We start from the raw sequence: 21,103 nt of genomic DNA on the forward strand, positions 1-21,103 counted from the left end.
AAAACAATAAATGTAAAAATATATGTATAATTTGGTGCAAATTGATAAATTAGCTATCGTTAGCATCAACTAATAAGTAAATAAATCACATTAATACATAATACGGTGACTAAGGGAGCACCAGATATTTACTTCTACTGACAACATAAACTAAAACTGTTATTTCTTTAAACCGAGGAACACAATTGAACTAAAAATATCCAWAACAGTCATGGCCACAAAGATTTCTACAGAAATGCTTATACTAGTAAAATATTGCGTCATCCTTCCCACTTTTTGACTAACAGCAGTCAGTGGTTGATATGCTGTAATTAACCTTTAATATCAAGGGTGGGACAACTTCTTATCCCGCCATCTCTGTTGGCATAATGAGTTCTGTCAGAAGTTCATATTCCCAACGACTTCAGGCTTTTTAATCTTTTTGACACGAGGGACACAAAAAAGAGCCACTAACCGGTCAGCTGGTGAACCAAATCTGCCTCTTATAGACTGATATGAGATRGTCATTATTAGGAAACTGTTATTACTCATGCAGAGAAAACTGTAGGGTTTGTTAAGAAAGCTACTATTGTAGTCCTCAAATAGATTTGAAATTTGAATAATTTATAAACGTATCAACACGTTAGCGACTGTACAACATATTCCTATGGCTACTTGTTGATGGAGTATTGCTAATTCAACCACAGTCAGCGGCTAAAGCTACCTCAACCCAACAGGTCAGAAGTCAGCCAGGTGCCACATCACAACATAACGTCAGGGCTAGCTAGCTAGCTAGCTGCTGCTGCTATACGAGTGCATTACGGTTTGAACACGGCATATTAGCAGTCAATTAGTTTGTTAGTCTTCTTTTATACGGCAAAATGCCAGAAAAAACAAATGTTTTTAAACATGACAGGTGGTTAAAAAACTAATTTAAAAACTCACCAAAAGAGTACAGCAATACATAGCCACACTGACACACTTCGCCACAACAGTTGTGTCATCTTCATCCCTGTCCTGCCGGGACAGACATCGTCGCCGCACACAAAGAAACGTTTATCCTTTTAGTCTGTGGCTTCTTCAGCTGTGTAAAATATAAAATCACCCGATATGCTCGGTTTACGTCCCTGGCATGTAACAGTCGCACTGGTTAACTGTGATGCTAGCCGCAGCTTTCCCAAACAACCTCCTCTTGACAGTCAGTGCGACTCGACGTCCAACAGACCAATGAAAACGCAGTGTCGCGGTTGCGCAGTTCAAACGCCGGGAGCGCTCGTTTTCGACACGCTCGCTGGCCGGATATGCTGAGGCACTTTTGCTCAATGTTAAGTCTGTACTCAGACTTAACTATGAGGGGCCGTTTAGGACAAAATCTATGTTTTGTCTGTTAAGTCTGTACTCAGACTTAACATTGAGTACAGACATGCACAACAATGTTAATTCTTAATTAACATTAATTAATTCTCTTACAGTTGTAAGAGAATTAAGTCTCTTACAACTGTAAGAGACTTAATTCTTACAGTTGTAAGAATTAAGTCTCTCCATCATAATTGTTGTGGTCTTTTGTGTCGAACCATATTCCACTCCCTTATTGTTTTGCTTTGGTATCGAGCCATGGCGTTCTAAGCGAATTCATCGGTACTTCAGATGATCTATATTACAATAACTCATTTGATTAAATATAAATAAAAATGAAAAAAGAAAACAAATCTTAATAATTATAATATTTTTTGTTTGGTTAGTTGGTTGTTTTTGTAACCAAACACTTGAAAAGTAGGAGCGCGCTGTAATTTTCTGACAGCAAATTACCGGGGGGTGTTTCCTGTTGTAGCATTTCATAAAAGTGGCCAGTAGGGGGAGTTGCGTGGTGTAGGAGTAGAGCGCGCGCCCCATAAACATAGGCTATGTGCTTGACGCGAGTTCGATTCCCGTTCTTGARACTCTTGTGAGGCGTCATGCTCTAGCTGCATCTCTATCTTCCCCATGCCCATTTCCTGACTGGTAGCTCATAATAAGGGCCATTAATGCCAAAAAAACATATGTGTACATAAAAAATAACAGCAGAGAAATAACTAGATAAATCATACTCATTTATTCAATAAATTATATACGGTTACTTAAAAATAGTCAATTATGTTATTTATGAAGTGCTGAATCAGAACTAGGAGGATGAAAAAGAAAAACATAACCATTTCAGAGTTATTCAAATGTTGATGCACGAGTATAGGTGAATGCATCGTCGTCAAAAGCATAGCCATTAAGAGACATGTTCAAAGTAGGTCGTTTCGACAAGTGAATGAAAATACTGTAACCTTGGAAAAACAATGGCAACATCRTAAAGACGATTTTAAAGAAAACGATTTGCAATGAAGGGCTTAAGATAAAGTATCGCGAGACTTGCGGCTACGGGAAATGTTTAGGCTTATCGGAAACCAAAAGTAACCCGAAATTATGTAAAGCTGTTTCAGGCTCTTATTTGTAGCCAAGCCGGTTAAATACAACTTACTTTGTAGTGTTAGTTTTCCCACACTTTTCAGACATTTTCTTTTACGGCCACTAGAGGATGCTGCTTACTCACCTTTGAGACATGTTTAAAGCTTCGTCTCGTTTGTAAATAACCTGAAAGACAAGCTGGCTCTGGTCGTAAAATACTAGTCAGCCTTTTCAGAAACAACAACAACAAAAAAATCCGTCAGCCTTACTTTATATATAGTTTGTTATCTAAATAACAATTGTTCTGCTACCATTTTATAATTTGTGATTTCATAAATGTCAAAARAACCCTACCTAAAATAAAACTCAACACAGATATCCCCAAATGAGTTAGGTTTCAGAGTCCTTCTGGGTACAATCATTTCCATTTTGTTTTTTACTCTTGTGTTTTAATCTACTTCCTCCTTCAAACTTGTCCACTTGAATTTTGTATCTCTGCAGCAAAACATTTGCGCTCTAAATGAAAACACAGCAAGGATTTCTGGGAAATTTGGTTACGGTAAAACCCAATGGAAAGATGTGTGTGTCATACTGTTAAAACTTTATAGCCTGGTTGATACGATCCATTGAGATGATTTACTAACYGGTGTTTACTRCAGAACTGTTGCATCACRCACCTCATTTTGTCCAAAAAAGGTCACCRCACCGAYTAAATCACATATTACACCTAARGGGAGTCATCAGTCAAACTCTGGCTCAGACATGTAAAGCTTAACGTCTTGTTACTCAAATGCAACTCCAAAAACCTTACATAGCTAATACGTATTCATTTGTGATGTTCCGTCTCATAGGCTTCAAATCCACATTCTTACACAAGAATCACTCTGTTGACAAGGAAGGACATTATGAGGAAGAAGTTTATTGAGGAGCAATACAGACACAGAAAATTAACAACTTGTGCATTTCCAAATTGAACAACACGTTCTCTGCTAAACAATTTTAGMCAATTTCACATCAACTGGAATCTTTAGCTTCATTTCTTTTTCTTCATTTCATGATTCTCCTTCTGTGTTTAAYTTTGGCAATAAAGAATTATAAYCCATGCCATTAAGGCAGTCTAAATTAGAGAGAGGAGAGAATATAGTGAATACAGACAAAGAGAACGATTAAAGCGCTAGGATTCTTGACGAGGTCTGTAAAGTCCACTGGTACACTATGTCCTTATCATTACCTATATACATCAGAATACAGCTTAGGCTTACATACACAATAACAAAGTGACAGAGAAGCACTTGAACACTGACGATACGACCTTAAGCTCTGATACAAATGCTGACGGAGCGGGGTCTGGGTTTTGAGCGGAAACAACGAGTGGGCTGAAACAAGAGGGGAAGTTTGTGATGGGTATAAACGTTTGGGTCAGACCTGAGAAAAAAAGACTAACTGGAAGGAACCCATTGGCATCCGGAATAGACTCTAATCCTCCGCCTGTAATCCTCTATGGATCCACTCTGAAAACAGCTGGGTAATTTCTTAAGCAGAAATGTTGTGTTTAAGACATAGAAACTGGGTAGTTTTAACCAAACACTGGGCCTAGCATCAAGACCAAGTTTGATGGGTTAAGCTAGCAGGAGCCTCATCACTCTTCACAGACCGCCATTTTGAATGGTCAGCAAAGAGTCGCAACCGCGAGTTAAAAGGTGAAAACAGTATGATGGAGGTTTGGATTAAACTAAGGTAGTATGTACTTATTTGYTATCTTTCCACCGAAGSACAACCAGTTCATAGCTAACGTTTTTAAATTAAGTTTGAAACAAAATCCYGAATATGAAAACCTGGAAAACTGAAACGTTTTGATTTCAGACAACAATAGATTTCCTTTAACATTTTTATGATGACGTGRATTTTTACATTTCAATCGTGATTAATCAAAGTGCTAGAGTACAATTTATTTAATAMWTTTTTTTTWATCAATTGACAGCACTACTTTTAACATATTTTGGGTAAAATTAATGCTGGCGCTAACCCATAACCAAACGTGTTGCGCTAAATCAACTCGTTGACSCAGGACTCAGTAACAACCTAAATTGGGTCTATTTAAACCCAGCCGTTTTAAGAATGTAGATGAATGGAGCATCAAATAAGTTGTTCTGCCTTTGCTTTTTGTTTTTGTTGTTTAATTGTTAGTTTTTRCCAAAGCTTCAGTTCCAGTCAGCATCTGAATGGGAGCTTGAGGCCCTTCGGTTCGGGGGTCACAATCTGACCATGGTACAGCACAGGTGGACACCTATGRCGAGGTTAAACGTGTTGTCGAGGCTGTTTTTCCATATAGAGAATATCGAAGGTGCTCCTCAGCCTTGCTATGTGTGTATGGCTGCTACTACAACACAGGAACAGCTCACAAAAGTCAAACACTGAATGTTCCCCCCGCAGGGTTTTTTTTTTATATGATTCATCATTAACAGCTTTGACAGTGAAAACAAACAGAACTGAAACGCCAACAAACGTGCAGAGACGGCACATGCACACGTGTCCTCACACACACACGCACACACACGCACGCACACACACACACACGCACACACACGCACATGTACAATGTATTATTCACACAGAAAGAAACAAAAAAAAAAAAAAAACACGCTTATACGCACTTATACTAAGATACAACTTCTGTTCCTAAAAGAACATCAACACTCAGCGGGGGAGAGGGGGACGGGGGCATTATACAATAAATTAATACAATACTAAATCAAACTCAGCCTACATATAGGCAAATTAATCCCTCCCCCGAAAACACACACACGCACACACACGCATACACTCCCATGCAATAAAAGCAGCTTATGTGGCATGCTGCGTTTTGGAATGAGTAGGGCAGTATGACTGCTGAGCCTATTTTTTATTTGTTTTTTTGTTTTTGTTTTTTTTATGTAGAAGCAGCGACTGGGGGTGCTGGTTGAACCGTAGGGGTTGTAGGTATGAGAGGGAAAGGGAGGGCGGGGGTTTCAGGGTAGTGGACCTGCTAAGCGAACCTGGATCACAGGTGAGCAACAAGCGCACATATACATACACCACAAGACGAGTACCGTACTGTACATAAATATATGAACGTCTTCACCTGGCGGGAAACTGAGGTTGAAGGGGTCAAAGACYTTGGCGGGCGTCTTCGCTAAGGAGAGACGAGGACAGCAGAGCCATGGCTAAGAGAGAGGCGTGGGAGACAGGAGGAGAGYGGACGAGGGGAAGTCACCCCGGTTGGGTGATTATGGCGGGGCTTGTCTTGTAGGAGACGGCGGTGGTCGCCGGCTGGAGAGCGGTGATGCGTCGAAGAGCAGAGGAAGAAGAACAGATTGATTTGATAAGAAAATAGATGTATATGGTATATTTTCCCCCCACAATAAGGCAAGTATTTGGGCGTCATATACAGAAATGAGCAGGCCTGTCACGATAACAAATTTTGCCGGATGATAAATTGTYCCAGAAGTTATCGCGATAAATGATWATATTGTCGTCTTGAGACCGTTTTCAAGTAAATTTAAGTAATTCTAACGAACATTTAACACTGCAGCTGGAAGACATTTTAAATATCCAAACACAATGAAATAAAATAAATTATGAAGTCAATGTAAAGAAAACTGTCCTTCAAAAAAAGGTCTAGTTGAGACCAATGAACCTGACTGAAGACTTTTATCATCCAATTTRTAGTTGAAAGAAAAGAGGAAAACAATAAATCCAGCAGATGGAAATTATTGAGCTCGTTTTAATTTAACACGAGACAGGTCTAGGAATGAGCTTCACTTTAAAAGCTTAACCTGCCTTCACCTCTTTACAGATGACAACGTTTATACTTAAGCTAGCCTGTTAGCAATTAACAGTCACCATGAAAGCTCACAGTATATCCCCTATATGTATTGGTTAGCCGATTTTCACTCTTCAGAGTCTCTTAATCCATCCCTGGCCGCTCAAACACTATTAGTCCAAAAGAATGACATAAAAAGATTAGAAGACGTGTGAATGCAAAGCTTCCTCGTTACCATAGAAACTGCTGGGCACTCCAGCTTGCCTCCACAGCAAAGAGCGTAGGTGGAGAATGAGAAACGTTGCTGAGAAGTTGCTGTCAAGATTACAATGAGCAGCATGTGCAAGAATAAATTATAAAACTGTGAAGTGGCTGCCTCTGCCTGCGCATATAAAGCTGTCCTTTACTTAAAGGTCGGTGGTCATCTTTGGAAAACTACTAAATAAATGTGTTTCACATCCGTAAGTCATCCTCACTGATTCATAGTAGCTCATTATGTAGGACAACCCATCCTGTAGTTGTGAAACAGTAACTAATACATTATGTCTGCACACATTAATGTGCTGCTGACTATATGCTGATGACTATAGGATTGATCAGCCTCACACTGAGGAAGAGTGATTCAGGCAGTGACGCATGMTTAGTGCAAGCTTCATGCCAACGTGAATCTTTAGATATGTTAACTTTGAACAGAAAGAGTATGCAATATAAAAATGTAAAGGCTTATTAAAATAATGTCACTGGATGAGCAGCCAGGGCCACACTTCAGAAAAGGTTTTCTGAGGGCCCTAATTTTTTGAGGGCACCAAAGATTTTTCTTTCTTTTCTTTTTTGAAGGAATGGAGGTTTTGCGATGTTGTACTTCATATAAGTTGTGTTGTATTCATATTTTGGGATTTCTATTAATTTAAACAATATTCAGATATTTGAATATTATGAAGTTGAAGTCGATTTTTTGGAAACAACGTAGAGCTGTTGGCCAGGTGATGTATTAAACCTACCATGCATCAGTTCATGGCCGCTCATCCATAAAACAATATATTAATGTACTGTAATTTTCATTAGAAAAATAATTTTTCCTTAGTGGACAAGGCACCAAACCTGTCTCCAGCCCAGGACTTACATCCTTGTAAATCCACCCTTGATTGTAGTCAATGTGTAAAGGGATAGTTCATGATTACTTTGAAGAAATAAAGACGCTAAGACTGTTATCTATTTTACTGCAGGTTAGATATTACTTGTTGGTCATCCTTAAGCAAAATCTTACCTAAAACACTCTAAACTAATCCTTTGAAGCTCCTCCTTTTCACATTAAACCCGATGTAATGTTGTGAATAAACTGTTTATGTGCTCAGCTAGTTTCCAAAGCTTGTGGTTAGCTAATTTGGCTATAGCTTGTAAATTTGCAAGGTACATCTACTTTAGCTCAGTAATTTTTTTAAATTGCATTTTTGTACATTCAGCAATGTACTTTCCTCATTAGGCTTTAAAATACATTTTACCTTCAGTGACTTGGTAATTCTTTAGAAACAGAATAAAATCTTTTGAATTAAATATCACAAAGTTTTAAAGGTGATGACTGTGTTTACCTGGGGATGCTAGGGGGGGCCCTGTTGGGGCGGCTGGGTGCCTGGGGGCTATCAGCACTGTTATTGAAGGGTCCCAAAGGTCCTGGACGGTTTGGTGGTGGTGGGGCCCCTCTGGGCGCTGGCCGCTGGCCCGAAGACATCCTTCTGGGGGCCGTGGGACTCGGAGGAGGAGACCTGGACAGCAGAACGGATGTGATAAAAAGAAAAGAACAGCAAAAGTCAAGGCTTCCTGACCTTGATTTCGGTTAATTTCCAACTTACCTGCGACCGCCGGTGGATCCTCCCACCCAGGAGTTGTCAACAGGCGGAGGCATGGGGGTTGTGATGGTGGATGTAGAGATGTCACCTATGATGGCCAGGGCCTCCTTCAGGGCCTGGTGGGTCCTCAGCACCTCGTCCCTCCTCTGGGCCTGCTCCTGGGACTCATCCATCAGGGCATTCTGGTCACCTGCAGAGTACAGGCACGCCAGCAGCTCTGCATTGATGAAGTCCTTCACCTTTTGACAAGACCAAACAGTAAAGCAGAAAGAATTAGAGTGGTAAAACTTTAAGTTAAGTACCAGTGTCCCTGTCTTTAATTTTACCATGTATAAGCTTGATAAATTATCTGTATTGAGAGTTTCTGACAAAACTCAATTTCAAATACTTGTTGTTGGTACAGTCTGTAATTATGTCAGCCACAACTGCAGCTTGGCGCAGCTTGAGCACTAGTCATTAAGTTTTACAACTGTAAAGACAAACTGCTAGGTTTCTGAAGTAGCAGCATGAAGTTATTTTGTGAGTTTTATCTGCAATGGATTAAAATACAGCTGAGCTGAAAACGGTTTTGAGATGAAGCAGCAACAAATGGGAAAGCAAAATGGAAACACTATCTACCTTAAGTTTGCTACGTAAGCACAAATGCTTAAATTAAAATGAACTACACTATTCTTTTTTATAAACAAGCTCAATGCTGTGGGCAGCAGTTATCTGGATATGAACAGGATTTTCTAAAAAATGTTTGACAGTTCTCACAAATTTAAGAAAACAGCATTTAAGTTGCTAATTAGCTTAAATGAAAACGGTTAGGCTGTGCTGCTACATTCTCTGAAGCCTAACCATGTTAATTCACCAACACATGAAGAAAGAAAACCTAGTCAACTGTGCTGCTGCCACCTATAAACATATGTTCTTTATATTTCAAATGGTAATTTTTAAAAATTATTTTTAGGAAAGCAGCTAACAAAATACACTTTAGTTCAGGCCAATATGTACTACTGCTGTAAGCAGTATATGTCTGGGTATTAACAGTATTTTCTAATAAAATGTTGGACAATTCTCACAAATTTAAGAAAACATTCTACCTGAAAGTTGATAATTAACTTGAATTACCTCCAAAGTGGTTCAGCTACATTCTCTTCAATTTAAACACATAAATAAGGAAGTCTTGTCAGGTGTTCTGCTGCCACCTAAAACCATCTGCTCTTTATGTTTMAAAAAATAATGGGTTGTAAAAGAACAAAAGGAATGATATTAAATCTACCTTTTGACATATTGTTTCAAAATGTTTATAACTTTGAAATAAAACAGCAAAAACATCAAAAACAATTTTCCTCTAGACTTACTAAAATGAATAGTAAAGTAATCATGCTACTTATTTTTCTTGCATTTCACCATTAGAAGTCGGCTCTCCTGGAGATTTGTGTTCGTAGATGTTTGGTTTTTCACTTACATTGTTGATCATCAGATGCATGATGGTCTTTGGGATGAGATCCCGGATGCACTTGTTGACGATAGCCATGTAGGAATCCACCAGGTTGCGGATGGTTTCCACTTTGCGCTCCAGCTGAGGGTCCATGGAGAAGTTGTCGGTGGTGGTGGTTGTCTCGCTCTCAACCTGCAGGGGGAGAAAAAGTTCACCCCTTTATTTTGAAGGAAAATGATTCTACAAAGGGTTAAAAGTTTTATTTTAATAACTGACATTTTGACAAAACTAAAGTTTTTACCACTCCGACACACACGAGCACATGTAAAAATAAGTCTTATACATCCCTGCTGTTAATGTAAGGCAATAAAACTCCTACAGTTCATCTTTTATGCTTTTGTGATCTTTAAATCACTAAGAATTAAACTGTGCTATATAAACACTGTATAATTTAATCGTTATTTATTTTAAAACCAGCAGTCTAACAGGCACATTCAGAGAGTTTATTAAAGATTATAGGTCATTTTACATCATCAGCTGTACTTATGCTACACAAGACGAAATGCACACATTTTCACCGATAGCCAAAACTGCAGCTTCTTGGGTGGTACGATATGAGRAATCTATGAATGTGTATTTAAGTTATCTGGGTACATTTGTCATTTTTCTTCTACAGAAGAGAATTAAAATTTGTCAGAACTGGGGTACAGTCTTTTAAATCAGACATTACAAGCCATCAACATTCAGTTTTTCTGTCTAATGATCTATAAATGTTGTTTCTGTCTGGTTTGTATGAATCAAAAAAGCTGAAAAGCGAATCCTGACTTTCACATTTACAAACCTAGCCTATGGTGTTAATCTTGCTCTGCGCTGTGCTGTATGTGCACCCCCAAAACGTTTTCGTATTTTGTCAAATTATAACCGTAAACTTAGATGTATGTTATATATATGATGTAGATCGACATGATTTATTACAATGGCAAAGCTAATAAAAAACTTAAAAATAAAATTACGAGAATAAAGTCATAATATTACAAGCATAACGTTGTACGCGAATAAAGTATGTGAACAAAGTCCATAAAATTATGAGAATAAAATTATAAGAAAATAAAGTTGAAAAAAATCAGAATAAAGCCATAATATTTTGAGAGTAAAGTCATGCAATTACGAGAATAGTCGTATGAGAAAAAAACGCAAATATGAGAATAATGTCACAATATTAGGAAAATAAAGTCATAAAACTATGATAATAAAGTCACAGCAATACTAGATTAAAGTCATGCAAGARTAAAGTTGTAATAATAATATTTCAAGAATAAACTAGTAATAGGACTTTATTCTCATTATTTCAACTTTATTYTTATATGACTTTATTCTCGTAATTTGATTACTTCATTCTAGTGATTTAATTTTTTTTWATTTTCTTAGTGTGTCCCTGGTACTCCGTCGTAATTTATTTGCTCCTGACTTGGTGTATAATGTTGCCTAAAAACCCAGGCATGAGATCAGTGATCTCATGCCGATTAAGCAGCCKCTCTGATTTTGAGTCATTCTCACTGAACAGTGTTGGAGTGGATCCTCTCACCGTGGTGGTCTTGTCAGGGTAGACCCCGGCACGGAGGAGGGACGACTTCCAGCTGTCCACGTCATCCTGGGAGTCACAGGCCAACTCCAGAGTGCGATTGTCCTTGTAGACGTTCCTAAACAAAATCATTTGCTTAGAATGTCAAGTGTGTGTCAGATGATTGCCTCTTCCGTGTGGAACAGTTTCCTGTTGGGTGCCGAGCCAGCGTGTCCAAGAGGAAACTTTCACAGGACATGCTGTAACAATTAGTGAAAGTTCAGGCATGAGACAAAACCTTTTTACGCCGATTTTGACTTTTTACAGACCATCTGTTTGTTTATCTGCTTGATTACTACCAGTCCCTAATGAAAACTTTCTACAATTCCCCGTTTAATCAAATCGGGTTTGTTGAAAAAGCTAAAACTAGAGACGTACCGGTCAAATCCCAGGTGCATTTTTAAAGTCAAGGCGTTTTTAAACGATACGTCCTGAAGTGCCAAGCGAAACTCAACTTCCGCTACCTGTTGTTGATCTACAKTCTGTGCCTCTGTCAGTCACACAACCTAGTAAGAATCGCAGCTGTGTCTTGCATGTCTCCCCCAATTGTTTTTTTTTCTAAATCCCAGCCTGTGTTCATGTTTCCATCGTCAAATCTGTGTTGTTTTATTGCTCTGTTATCAAGGTTTGATGTTGCAACTCTTTGAAATGATGCTGGAAGTAAAAGAGGGATTGCAGTGGTTGTGTGTCTTTTTAACATGACCTGCTCTGATTCTGTTCTGGGAGAGTTGCTCAGAAAGCAGCTGAAACATTACTCCATGAATTTTAAGACATTCAAATCAAAGTGCTAAGTTTATGACTAACTAGCAACTTTTTATTAAAGTTTGTTTTCTCTACATGATTAACTGGAACTGCATTAAATTAAAGAGCTAATTTATCTGGTATGAAAACAGGAGATTAAATATGCTAACATCATCAATAAATTAGCTAGTACCGTACCKGCGGTACGTGTCCAGTCTGGCACATCTCTAGAAACGGATTATATRTCTATGTGCATTTTCAGTGACCCGCTGAGTTAACAATTGTTGGAGCAGCATATTGAGGATGACCTGCAGAAACACCACTTAACACTGAATATTTATGATMTTATCAAGAAATGTGGATAAAAGAAGCTGGCAAATCAATGGACYGTGAGACAGTTCGTCAAATCTTACCTGTAATGGTAAACTCTGATTGGGTCAATTTCAGAGTTGGGTAATAACCGCTTAACCCWTGTGCGTGCGAGGACKGAGTCAAACGTGGAGGATTGTGGCAAATGATACAAGTTTTACGTGTGTGGGTTCGGTTGGACCCCATTTGTAAACACAAGGGTTAAATTCACTCAACGTTTTGAAAAAAAAACAAACTTTTAGCAGTACTCTGTATCTTTATTTCTACTTGAATGATTTAATTATGAAGTAACGCAACTCTTCCTTGAGTAAAATTTCTGAATGCCAAAAATTCACCAGACACAGAAGCAGTTTTTGTTAAAAAATTTGGTAAGCTTTTTATCAAAAGAAATTAATTTGGAAAAAATTTTCTTTTGTYACATTATTTTGTAATTACATTATTTATAAGAATTATTTTCATTTTGACCTTGAAAATGCCAATGATTTCYRCATAACTTTATATTTTAGTCCCYCTSATTAAATCTTTAAATATTAAAGGATTTATGTTTTACTGAGTTACTCAGTACCTGAGTCGCCTTTTTACCAAATACTTTTTCCACTCTTATTTCAGATATTTCTTTGACATTTCATTTAAATTTGAGTAAAAATATGTTGAAGTAGTGCTACTCTTTTTTGAGTACAATTTTTGTGTACCCAGCGCACCTCTGGTTGTTCCTACCTAAAACATATTTCCCCTCCTTAGTCCTAGTTTTTAATTTAATATTGTCTGCATAGATTAATCTTCAAGCCAAAGTCATGAGTAGCAGACCTGGATTCTGTGTTGAAGATGGAGAATATGTGTTTGCTGGACATGAAACTTTTCTCCACATCKCGGACCTTCAGGTTGTCCAGGGGGAGCATGTACTTCTTCTCCTTCTCCTGGTGGAGGGAAAGAGAAAAACAGTGATGAGCTTACRCACACAAAAAAGAAAAGCTAAATGAGTTATTATGTTTTTGGYATGTTCAGCATCTGTCAGGCAGAAAAAAGTGAATGCAAGAGAGAGAGAAGTGGGGAAGGCAGAAAGAAAGAGGAGGTGATGTTAAAGGGAGGAGGAATGGGGGAGAAATGAGAGTGGGAGGTAAAGGCAGGAGCAGAGAAAGGGAGAAAAAAAGGGAGAATGAGCACATGTGGAAGTCATTAGAGTTTGGGTCAGGATGCAGTCGTTCTTCACGGTACGTTTTTACRCAGAGAAGCRCTGGCAGAGAACCCTAAGGAGAGTCTGGTCGAGGTTAAGGGCGGTGCGGGGGGCTTAGTGGGTGGAGGGAGCAGGTCGCTGATAGGTAAAAGCCCCGGCTCAAACTCAAACTCGGGGGGGTCGACTCCACTGAGAACCCTGGGCTCAAACAGATAAAGAGCGGAGATCCTTACCGTTCACTTTACACTTCAGTCCGAGCCTACGCGTCTTAACTCAGCCTGTCTGTTTTCTTTTATCTCAGCCACTCAATATTTTCTCTATATTTTCTCTTTCCATTCCAGAGGGGCCCACTTCCTGCCTGATTTTTTTTTTGGCTTTTTTTTTGTTCGAGGGAGGGAGAGGGAGAGCAAGAGAGATTAAATGACAGCCTGGCGTTAAAACTCAACATCTGGTAGTGCTTAGCACACAGAGATGCAGGGAAAGGAGGGAGAAGTTAAAGAAACGGCGGGCTGAAGGAGAAGGAGAAGAAGCCAAAAAGGAGAAGAAGAAGAAAGTCGATTCGGATAAAGATTCACAAAAGACGGCCCTTTGGTTTGGAAAGTTGTGGTTGACACAGGTAAGACTTGGCGGGCATGGAGGAAGAACTCTACGAAGACTCTAGGATTAGATTCCCCAAGGGGTCACCGTCGCCCTTATATGGTCAACCGGGACCCCTCCTTTTTCCTCTCCCTCTCTTACCCCCTCCCCTCCCTTGTGAGCGTCTCTCTTTCCCTCTTTTTTGTAATATCCCCTCCCAGAACGCGCAACCAGTGTGTCCCAGTCGTCTGAGCGAATGTGCCACGTCAAGGCTGGATACTCTTCACGGCCGGCGTGACCTGAAAGCTGGACCGGTCCGGGACGCCCGACCTAAACAAATAAACAGGAGGGGGAGGGGACCAGTGGGGGGCACTTCCAGAAAACCCCCACACCCCACAGACATGGATGAGGCGTACCGCTGCGTTTCGAATGGGGGGGAAGAGATCTTTTTGCTGCAGGAGCGGCGAGAGGGGAAAGGGCGCCGACGGCAGAGCTGTCCCACCAGCATCGGGATCGGCGGCACACAAGGCCTGGCTCTCCACTCCGGCTCCGTCCACCCAGTGTTCAGACTACCTGTTCATTGTCATACTGGTGTACAGTAGTCTGCACATTGGTTAGACTGGGCACGGACCCTCTTCTGTTCGTCTGTCTCTCTGTGTGTCTCATCCTTCCTCACCATAYGTCCGAGGTCGCTACCTCATTCTTTTCTAGACTTTGACCAAAAGAGCGCTCTCAACGCTTGGCTCGCTTTCCCCGCTCGCTTGCTGGTTTGTGGAATAAACTTGTGTCACCAGTTTCCTCACCACTAACTTCAGCTCTGGCTACATGCGCTTGAAGGCATACCTCGGTTTCAAATCAATGCTCGTTGAGCATTAAAAGAAAAGCAAGTTCACATAAATCACTGCATGAATGAGCGAGCATGCAGGCTGCTGAGGAAGATGCGGTCACTCTGGAAAGGGAGGGGAGTGAGGGGGGATGAGGAGCGAATACGGCTGCAAAGCATTGAGYCAAAAGGGCTACGGACCAATCAATCAATTGGGGTTTGAGGGTACATTGAGACACCCCAAGCGAAGGCATTTCTGTGRGTGGCCTAAGCAAGCAGAGGGCACTGATGTATGATGGGTAGTAGCAAATTCAGGAAAAGCAGAAAAAAAAGACTACAAAAACCACAAACACACACACAAAACAGTAAATCTAACTAATCAGATTTTCAGCTGAGAACTTGCACTGTTCCCGCAAAAAGTCACAAGTAGCACATAAAGTGAAGACGATCAAAGCAGCGCCTCTCCTCATTGAAGAGTTGGAGGACGGCGGAGTGAAGGGTATTGATATCTAATAGGTCTTCTCTTCTGCAAAGAAAAGGCCAGATGATGATGTTTGGATTGAAAGTGTTCCTGCCAAGAATGCAAGAAGTTCCAAAGGAACTGCCAGCCGCATTAATACAAGGGAGGAGGCAGACGTGTACACGACCGTAGAAAAGTTCAAGAGGGTGTAAAACAGAAATACACGAGGAGAAGCTAGCGGAGTCTGTAATTACCGGCATTGCCGCGATAGCGTCTCGGATGGCAATCCGCAGGGCTGCCGCGAGCGCCTCACCGCGCCGTCTGAGGTTCCGAGCGGGCGGCCGCGTATTTTTGGGTGGCTGAGAGAGCGAGCATTAGGTTGGGATTGGGGCTGCTCCAAATTTAGTGAAGAAGAAGAAGAAGAAGAAGAAGGAGTGAATGGCTGAAGTCTCAGTGGATGGAGGTGGGGAGTGAAGGAACACAGAATAGAAGGTGCATGGAAAGCACAAGTGAGGATGTGTTGGAGAAAAAAAAACATTTTACTTGATAATCAAAAACTGCGGACACAGCTTTTTTTTTTTTTTGTTGAAGAACTCATTCCAGAGGACATTTTCCTGAAAACTCTTGATGGCAAGCAACTCAATCGGGCCTCCTGGGCAACAATGCAGCATCAGAAAGGGCTGGCTGGAGGAGCTGCTGTGTGTCTGCCTATCTACACTTGCTGTGCAGAATGTCCTCCAACCTGTACAGCAGGCACAGACAGGCAGAGAGACGCCAGCCTGCCACGCGGAGGCCGGCATKTGACCAAATGCTGCATCCTGTTGATGCTGGCCTGTGGATGCAAATGATGGTGGGCTAAAGCTGCTAAAGACATTTGCTGTCGTKGGTCATTCTTAAAATAATAAAATACTGCTTTGAAGCAGCCATTTACCCACTATTTTGATGGTTTGAGTAGGTTTTTGTTTATTATTASTTCCTTAACTTATAAGTGMAACACAATAGGTTTTAAAGAGTCCTTCCTGTGCCTAACTCTGGTGCTTTTCAGCTGGAAGTCTGATTAGGAGCAGGAATGGACRATATGGCTGAAAAACATATCAAGATATATGCTTTTCATATTCGGTTGGTATTAAGAATTATGATTAATTTTTTTGTTTTAAATGTCTGAAGTAATGCCAAACTGGTGGCGTGACTTTTCCAGTTTTATTCACASTTTTCATGCCATGCTGTTGTTTTTCATTTTGAAAAGCATGGTGGCAAAACTTGAAACTGCTGCTGTGCAAAATAGTCAGCAAGTTGTTGCTAGGTAACCAAAGAGTGAGTGAATTGATGCCGCCCATTTTGCTTAGCTGGCCATGGGAGGTCGAGCAGCTAAAGCGAAACTATTGCTATTGTACCGTTATTGATTTATAGTCCAGGAGTCTTTGAGGATTTCAAGYTGTTGAAATGGGCCATTAAAGGGAAAGTTAAGAAATTTTAAAGTGAGGTTTTGTTAAAAGATTAGCTACAATCTTACCTGCAGTAGAAAACTTCATGTCCTCATAAATCCAGACTAAGGCTGAAGCTAATAGCWAGTCTGAGACAGACCAAGAGCTAAGGAGACTTCTGACATTTTAAAACTATTCTAATCTCCAAATCTCATAGTGGTTTATGTGAATTGTATCAGCTGTTTGCATTTATTGGTTATTTACACAGCAGGAGATTAATGTCTATGGAAATGAAGGGAGAAAGCAGTGCACCAATAATAATCTTCCTGCAGAAAAGATGTACTGAGTGCATTAAAAAAAATCTATAAAATTGTTTTTTGTAAACCAAAATTACTACAATATTTTTTCTTTTAACGGTGCTTTTACTTTCACCTCAGGTAATTACTAAAATGGAAACACTTCCCATGTTCTGTTCTCAGTTCGTGTTTCACACAGGAATATCTTTGGTGTTGCACCTCCTCCAAACTCCATTTCCTGTGAAAATAATCTTCAGCTTCGGTGTAAATATCCATCCATCCATTGTCTTTCCCCGCTTATCCTTGTAGGGTTTCCAGTGATCTCTGGTCAACAGGCGGAGTACACCCTACAGGACAAGCAGGACAGACAACCATGCACACACACACACACTCACACACCTAAGGGACTAACTAACCCACCAGTCATGTTTTTGGACTCTGGGAGGAAGCCAGAGCACCTGGAGAGAACACAGGGAGAACATGAGAACTCCATGCAGAAAGATCCCCGTCTGGGATTCAAACCAATGACGCTGTAGTTGTAAAGCAACAGTGCTACCAACTGCACCACTGTCTAAATAACCATCCAATGCAAACATGGCAACAGTCACAAACTGAGATTGGATTTTTWWAAAATCTGATTTAAGTCTTTGGTTCATTAGACTTAGCCTCACTTTATTGTCATTGCACAAAGACAACAGTGAATTTGGCAAAAAAATGTCRTTGCAGCAGTTCACAGAAAAATACTGAAAAACAACAATTGTGAACACATATAAACACATATAGATATAAAAGTGTTACTGGTGCACGTAAGAAAAAAATATRAGTATAACTTAGCATTTWCAGAGACATTAGCTTCATCCTCTGAACTCATCTAGTTTTTTACTGAATGAATAATATATATATGTTTTCTTTTAATGATTTTCTTTGATGTGCTTGTGCGTTCTGTTCTGCAATTTTGCTTAATTCCTGTAAAGTGTCTGAGGTATTTTTAGAAAAAYGCTACACAAATAAAACATTTTATTTGTATGCAAAAGCTGAATGGCCCCCTTTAAATGTATGGAGAAACAATCACCTGATGATCCTGATTTATAAACCTCTACTCCAGCATATTTAAACTCTCTTTTACATAGATTTGTTAATTCCCATTCTTTACGCTCTAACAACATTTTTCTTCTGCATGTTCCACATTTCCGAACTGAAAAAGGGAAGCAAGCTTTCAGTGTGATGCTCCTACAGCCTGGAATCAGCGCCAGTCTGAAATCAAGATGTCAGAATTGATTTCACTGGACTTATTTCGAGCGATTCTTAAAAAGAGGCGACGAGATTCTTTTAAACAGTGTCACTGTTTTTAAATTATTGTATACTGTTTTATACTTGTGCATATGTATTAATTAATTTTATTTTGTAATCAGGTTGCTGTGTATTGCAGATTTCTGCCCAGGTCCCTCTTGAAAAATGAGATCTAGATCTCAACGAGGTTTACCTGGTAAAACAAAGGATTTATATATTTTTTAAATATAATAAAATTTGAAGGCGCCTTCCTTGGCACTTAAAGTCACCAACCAATATACAAATGAAGACCCAATGAGAGTTATCTACTGCAAATATKACATAAACTGCTTATGCCTTTCAGCAGAGCCTCACTCCTACCCCTTTCCACAGTTACCCACATGTAATAGACTAATATTGTTATGTAATAAAACTGAAGGTAGCTGAATCACGCTCACCTCATCGTCCTTGAACCAGGAGAGACTCTCGGCAGTGAGMACAAACCAGTATTCCTTGGCTCCTCCCTTAATTATGCTGATGTTGTTGATGGTCAACCAGCCTTTACGGATGACCTGAGGGGATAGGGCACAGCCGAGGCGTGAGCGGCGAAAAGATCTTCACCGTAGAAGCTTTATGTTAGTCGGAAACAGTAAACTGGTTACCCTTTGATCATGTAATCTGAGCAAAGGTAGCGAGACGAAACGTGCGCAAAGGTTAACCGAGGTGTGTGATTGTGACTCACTCAGTGCAGCCGCGCTCACAGCTAGACGCCGGTTAGAGGCTTTATCTTCTACCAAAGATAAAGCGTGTGTGTGTGTATGTGTGTGTGTGCGTGTGTATGTGCGTGTCGTCAGTGTTGAGTGTATTAACCCCGACACAAACAGAACCATGCAGGTCCGGTGCCAAGGGATTACTTGGTTAGATTACTGTCAGGCTTGCACCGCCTAAGACTGACTAAAGAGGTTACCCACATCTTTATAAAATCTCTTTCTCGTGGCTCCAAATGCTGAAGATAAACGGGAAGAAATGAAAATAGAGGTGGAACTGGTGTTAGGAGAGAAAAAAAAGTAAGCAAAAACTAGAGCAGCAACGTTTTTTAGTAAAGAAAAAGTTTCAGCCCCACACYGGTCAGTTAGCATCTCTGTGGCGCGTCACGGAGGAAAATGGCAGCRGTGCTGGAGAGCACCACACGCTGGCGAGAAGCAGGACTGCAGCAGGTACAGACRACATTGCAAACCACGACCCACGGATGAGCGATACTCACCGACAGACGCCCTCRAAAGGGCAGCTGAGATTCTCACTAAGGGGTAGGGATGAAATGCAAGGTGGCACCTTTATGACAAAGGGAGGGTTAAAACAAAGGGAAACGTCTCAACAACACCARGCACGATGGTGGGGGAAAAACTGATACTCAACAAAGAAAAAAAAATGCATTTTTCAATAGAGATGCACCAATAACAGAATCCACTTGGATTTATTTTTAAAAGCTCTGATCTGCCGGTTATGATTATAGTTAATTTCTTTCAAGAACTAACTTTTTTGAAAATATATTTTGTGGATAAATTGAACTGATTTAACAATAAAATGTTAGAATAAAACAATTATTTTTCCAAATGTACAGCGCTGTCCTGTATCATAGAAAATGCACAAATACAGTTAAAATCATTTAACTGTATTTTCTCTCCCACAAAATACGGGAGAGAAAAAAGGTGTTTCATTCTTTCATTTATTAAACTGGGGCCTTTTGAGGCCTTTGACCAACATTTAGCTACATCACCAGAGAGAGGGAAAGAGAGCAGTATGCATTACACATCTATACAGTTCAACAGGAATCCACTATTGTTTTAAAGCCCAGATAAAATGATTAAAATCAGAAACTGATTTCTCGATGCATCGCTACTGTTCAAAACTTGGTGACTAACTGAAACATTAAAGTATGGAAGCCGAGAATGAACGTTTTCCACTTACACTTTTTCCCGGTGGTTTTCTTGAGATAATAAATTCACTTTCCAACAATTTTCTAGAGATAATTAATTAATATCTCAACAATTTTCTTAAGATGAAAAAACCTCTCTTGAGAAAACCATGGGGAAACAAATTATGTGAGAAACATCCACTCTCAGCTGTTAAATAAAAGCATGGGAGATAAATAATTACAAATATGAATTATATTTTATTGTAGAAATTTTGGCAGTGAATTGGATAAATCATAAATTTCATCCAATGCAAAAGATTAAGTTAAACGAAGAAGAGGGTTTTGCAAATGCGTTCAGCTCGGTGGTTTCCATTTTTCTGTGCCGTCTCTGATTCGTGTCAATGCGAACAGCAGTTTCGACCTCGTGTGCCACCATTTGTATTCTGACAGGACATGGAGAACACGCTCACCTGATTTCCTGCTGAACTCTGGCTCTTATTAGTCTGACTGCTCCTCTGCTGAGCGCTGCGCCACGGCAACGGCAACATGGACGCAGAGACGGAACATTGGAAAAATAAGAAAAAAGTAGGTGGGAAAGAGTGACAGCAAACTTTGTTAAAAAGACAAAAAGTTAGCGTGTTGAACTGAGGTGAGACGGTTTCATGTTCACCTAGCAAAGCCAATGAAATCCTCATGATTGGTGTTTATGTAAGAGAGCTGCAGATCAATCAGCAGGAGAACCTGAAAGGACACACAAGATATTTATTATGAGAAACAGCTGTAGGACGATGGGAAGGGAGCATAGAGTAGCACTGTGATTAAAAAAGGGTTCTGCAAGGTTGCCTTATTGAAAGTCATTTTGCAAATTTTCTTGGTATCAATTGGGAAAAAAGATTGAAACCAATTCAGTCTTTCTAATCAACAAAATCAGGATTTAGGTCACTATTT

The 21,103-nt window shown here is 40.0% G+C and overlaps 2 protein-coding genes across 10 annotated transcripts in view; both read right to left on the minus strand.

Annotated features, from left to right (window-relative positions):
* LOC103478983 (SUN domain-containing ossification factor) overlaps positions 1-1,342 on the minus strand; it is a 19,099-nt gene extending 17,757 nt beyond the window's left edge. For 2 of the 8 annotated variants that reach the window (XR_001777488.1, XM_017309987.1), the window contains exon 1: positions 925-1,309. Coding sequence is in view for 7 of the 8 variants with exons in the window: in XM_017309987.1 (XP_017165476.1) it covers positions 925-989 (65 nt within the window). In the remaining variant the exon portion in view is untranslated. Of the gene's footprint in view, positions 1-924 lie in introns of all 8 variants that reach the window. The other 6 variants (XM_017309991.1, XM_017309989.1, XM_017309988.1 and 3 more) reach the window with 6 other exon arrangements.
* A 1,969-nt stretch (positions 1,343-3,311) lies between these two features.
* Positions 3,312-21,103, minus strand: part of dnm3b (dynamin 3b) — a 30,237-nt gene continuing 12,445 nt past the window's right edge. For both annotated transcript variants that reach the window (XM_008433164.2, XM_008433163.2), the window contains 9 exons: positions 20,826-20,896; positions 20,626-20,680; positions 18,699-18,812; positions 13,026-13,135; positions 11,073-11,187; positions 9,515-9,679; positions 8,065-8,300; positions 7,804-7,977; positions 3,312-5,721 (listed from right to left, as the gene is read on the minus strand). In XM_008433164.2, the coding sequence (XP_008431386.1) occupies positions 5,679-5,721; positions 7,804-7,977; positions 8,065-8,300; positions 9,515-9,679; positions 11,073-11,187; positions 13,026-13,135; positions 18,699-18,812; positions 20,626-20,680; positions 20,826-20,896 (1,083 nt within the window). In that variant the 3' untranslated portion in view covers positions 3,312-5,678. The remainder of the gene's footprint in view (positions 5,722-7,803; positions 7,978-8,064; positions 8,301-9,514; positions 9,680-11,072; positions 11,188-13,025; positions 13,136-18,698; positions 18,813-20,625; positions 20,681-20,825; positions 20,897-21,103) is intronic.

This window comes from Poecilia reticulata, linkage group LG17 (genome assembly GCF_000633615.1).
Source record: "Poecilia reticulata strain Guanapo linkage group LG17, Guppy_female_1.0+MT, whole genome shotgun sequence".
NCBI lineage: Eukaryota > Metazoa > Chordata > Actinopteri > Cyprinodontiformes > Poeciliidae > Poecilia > Poecilia reticulata.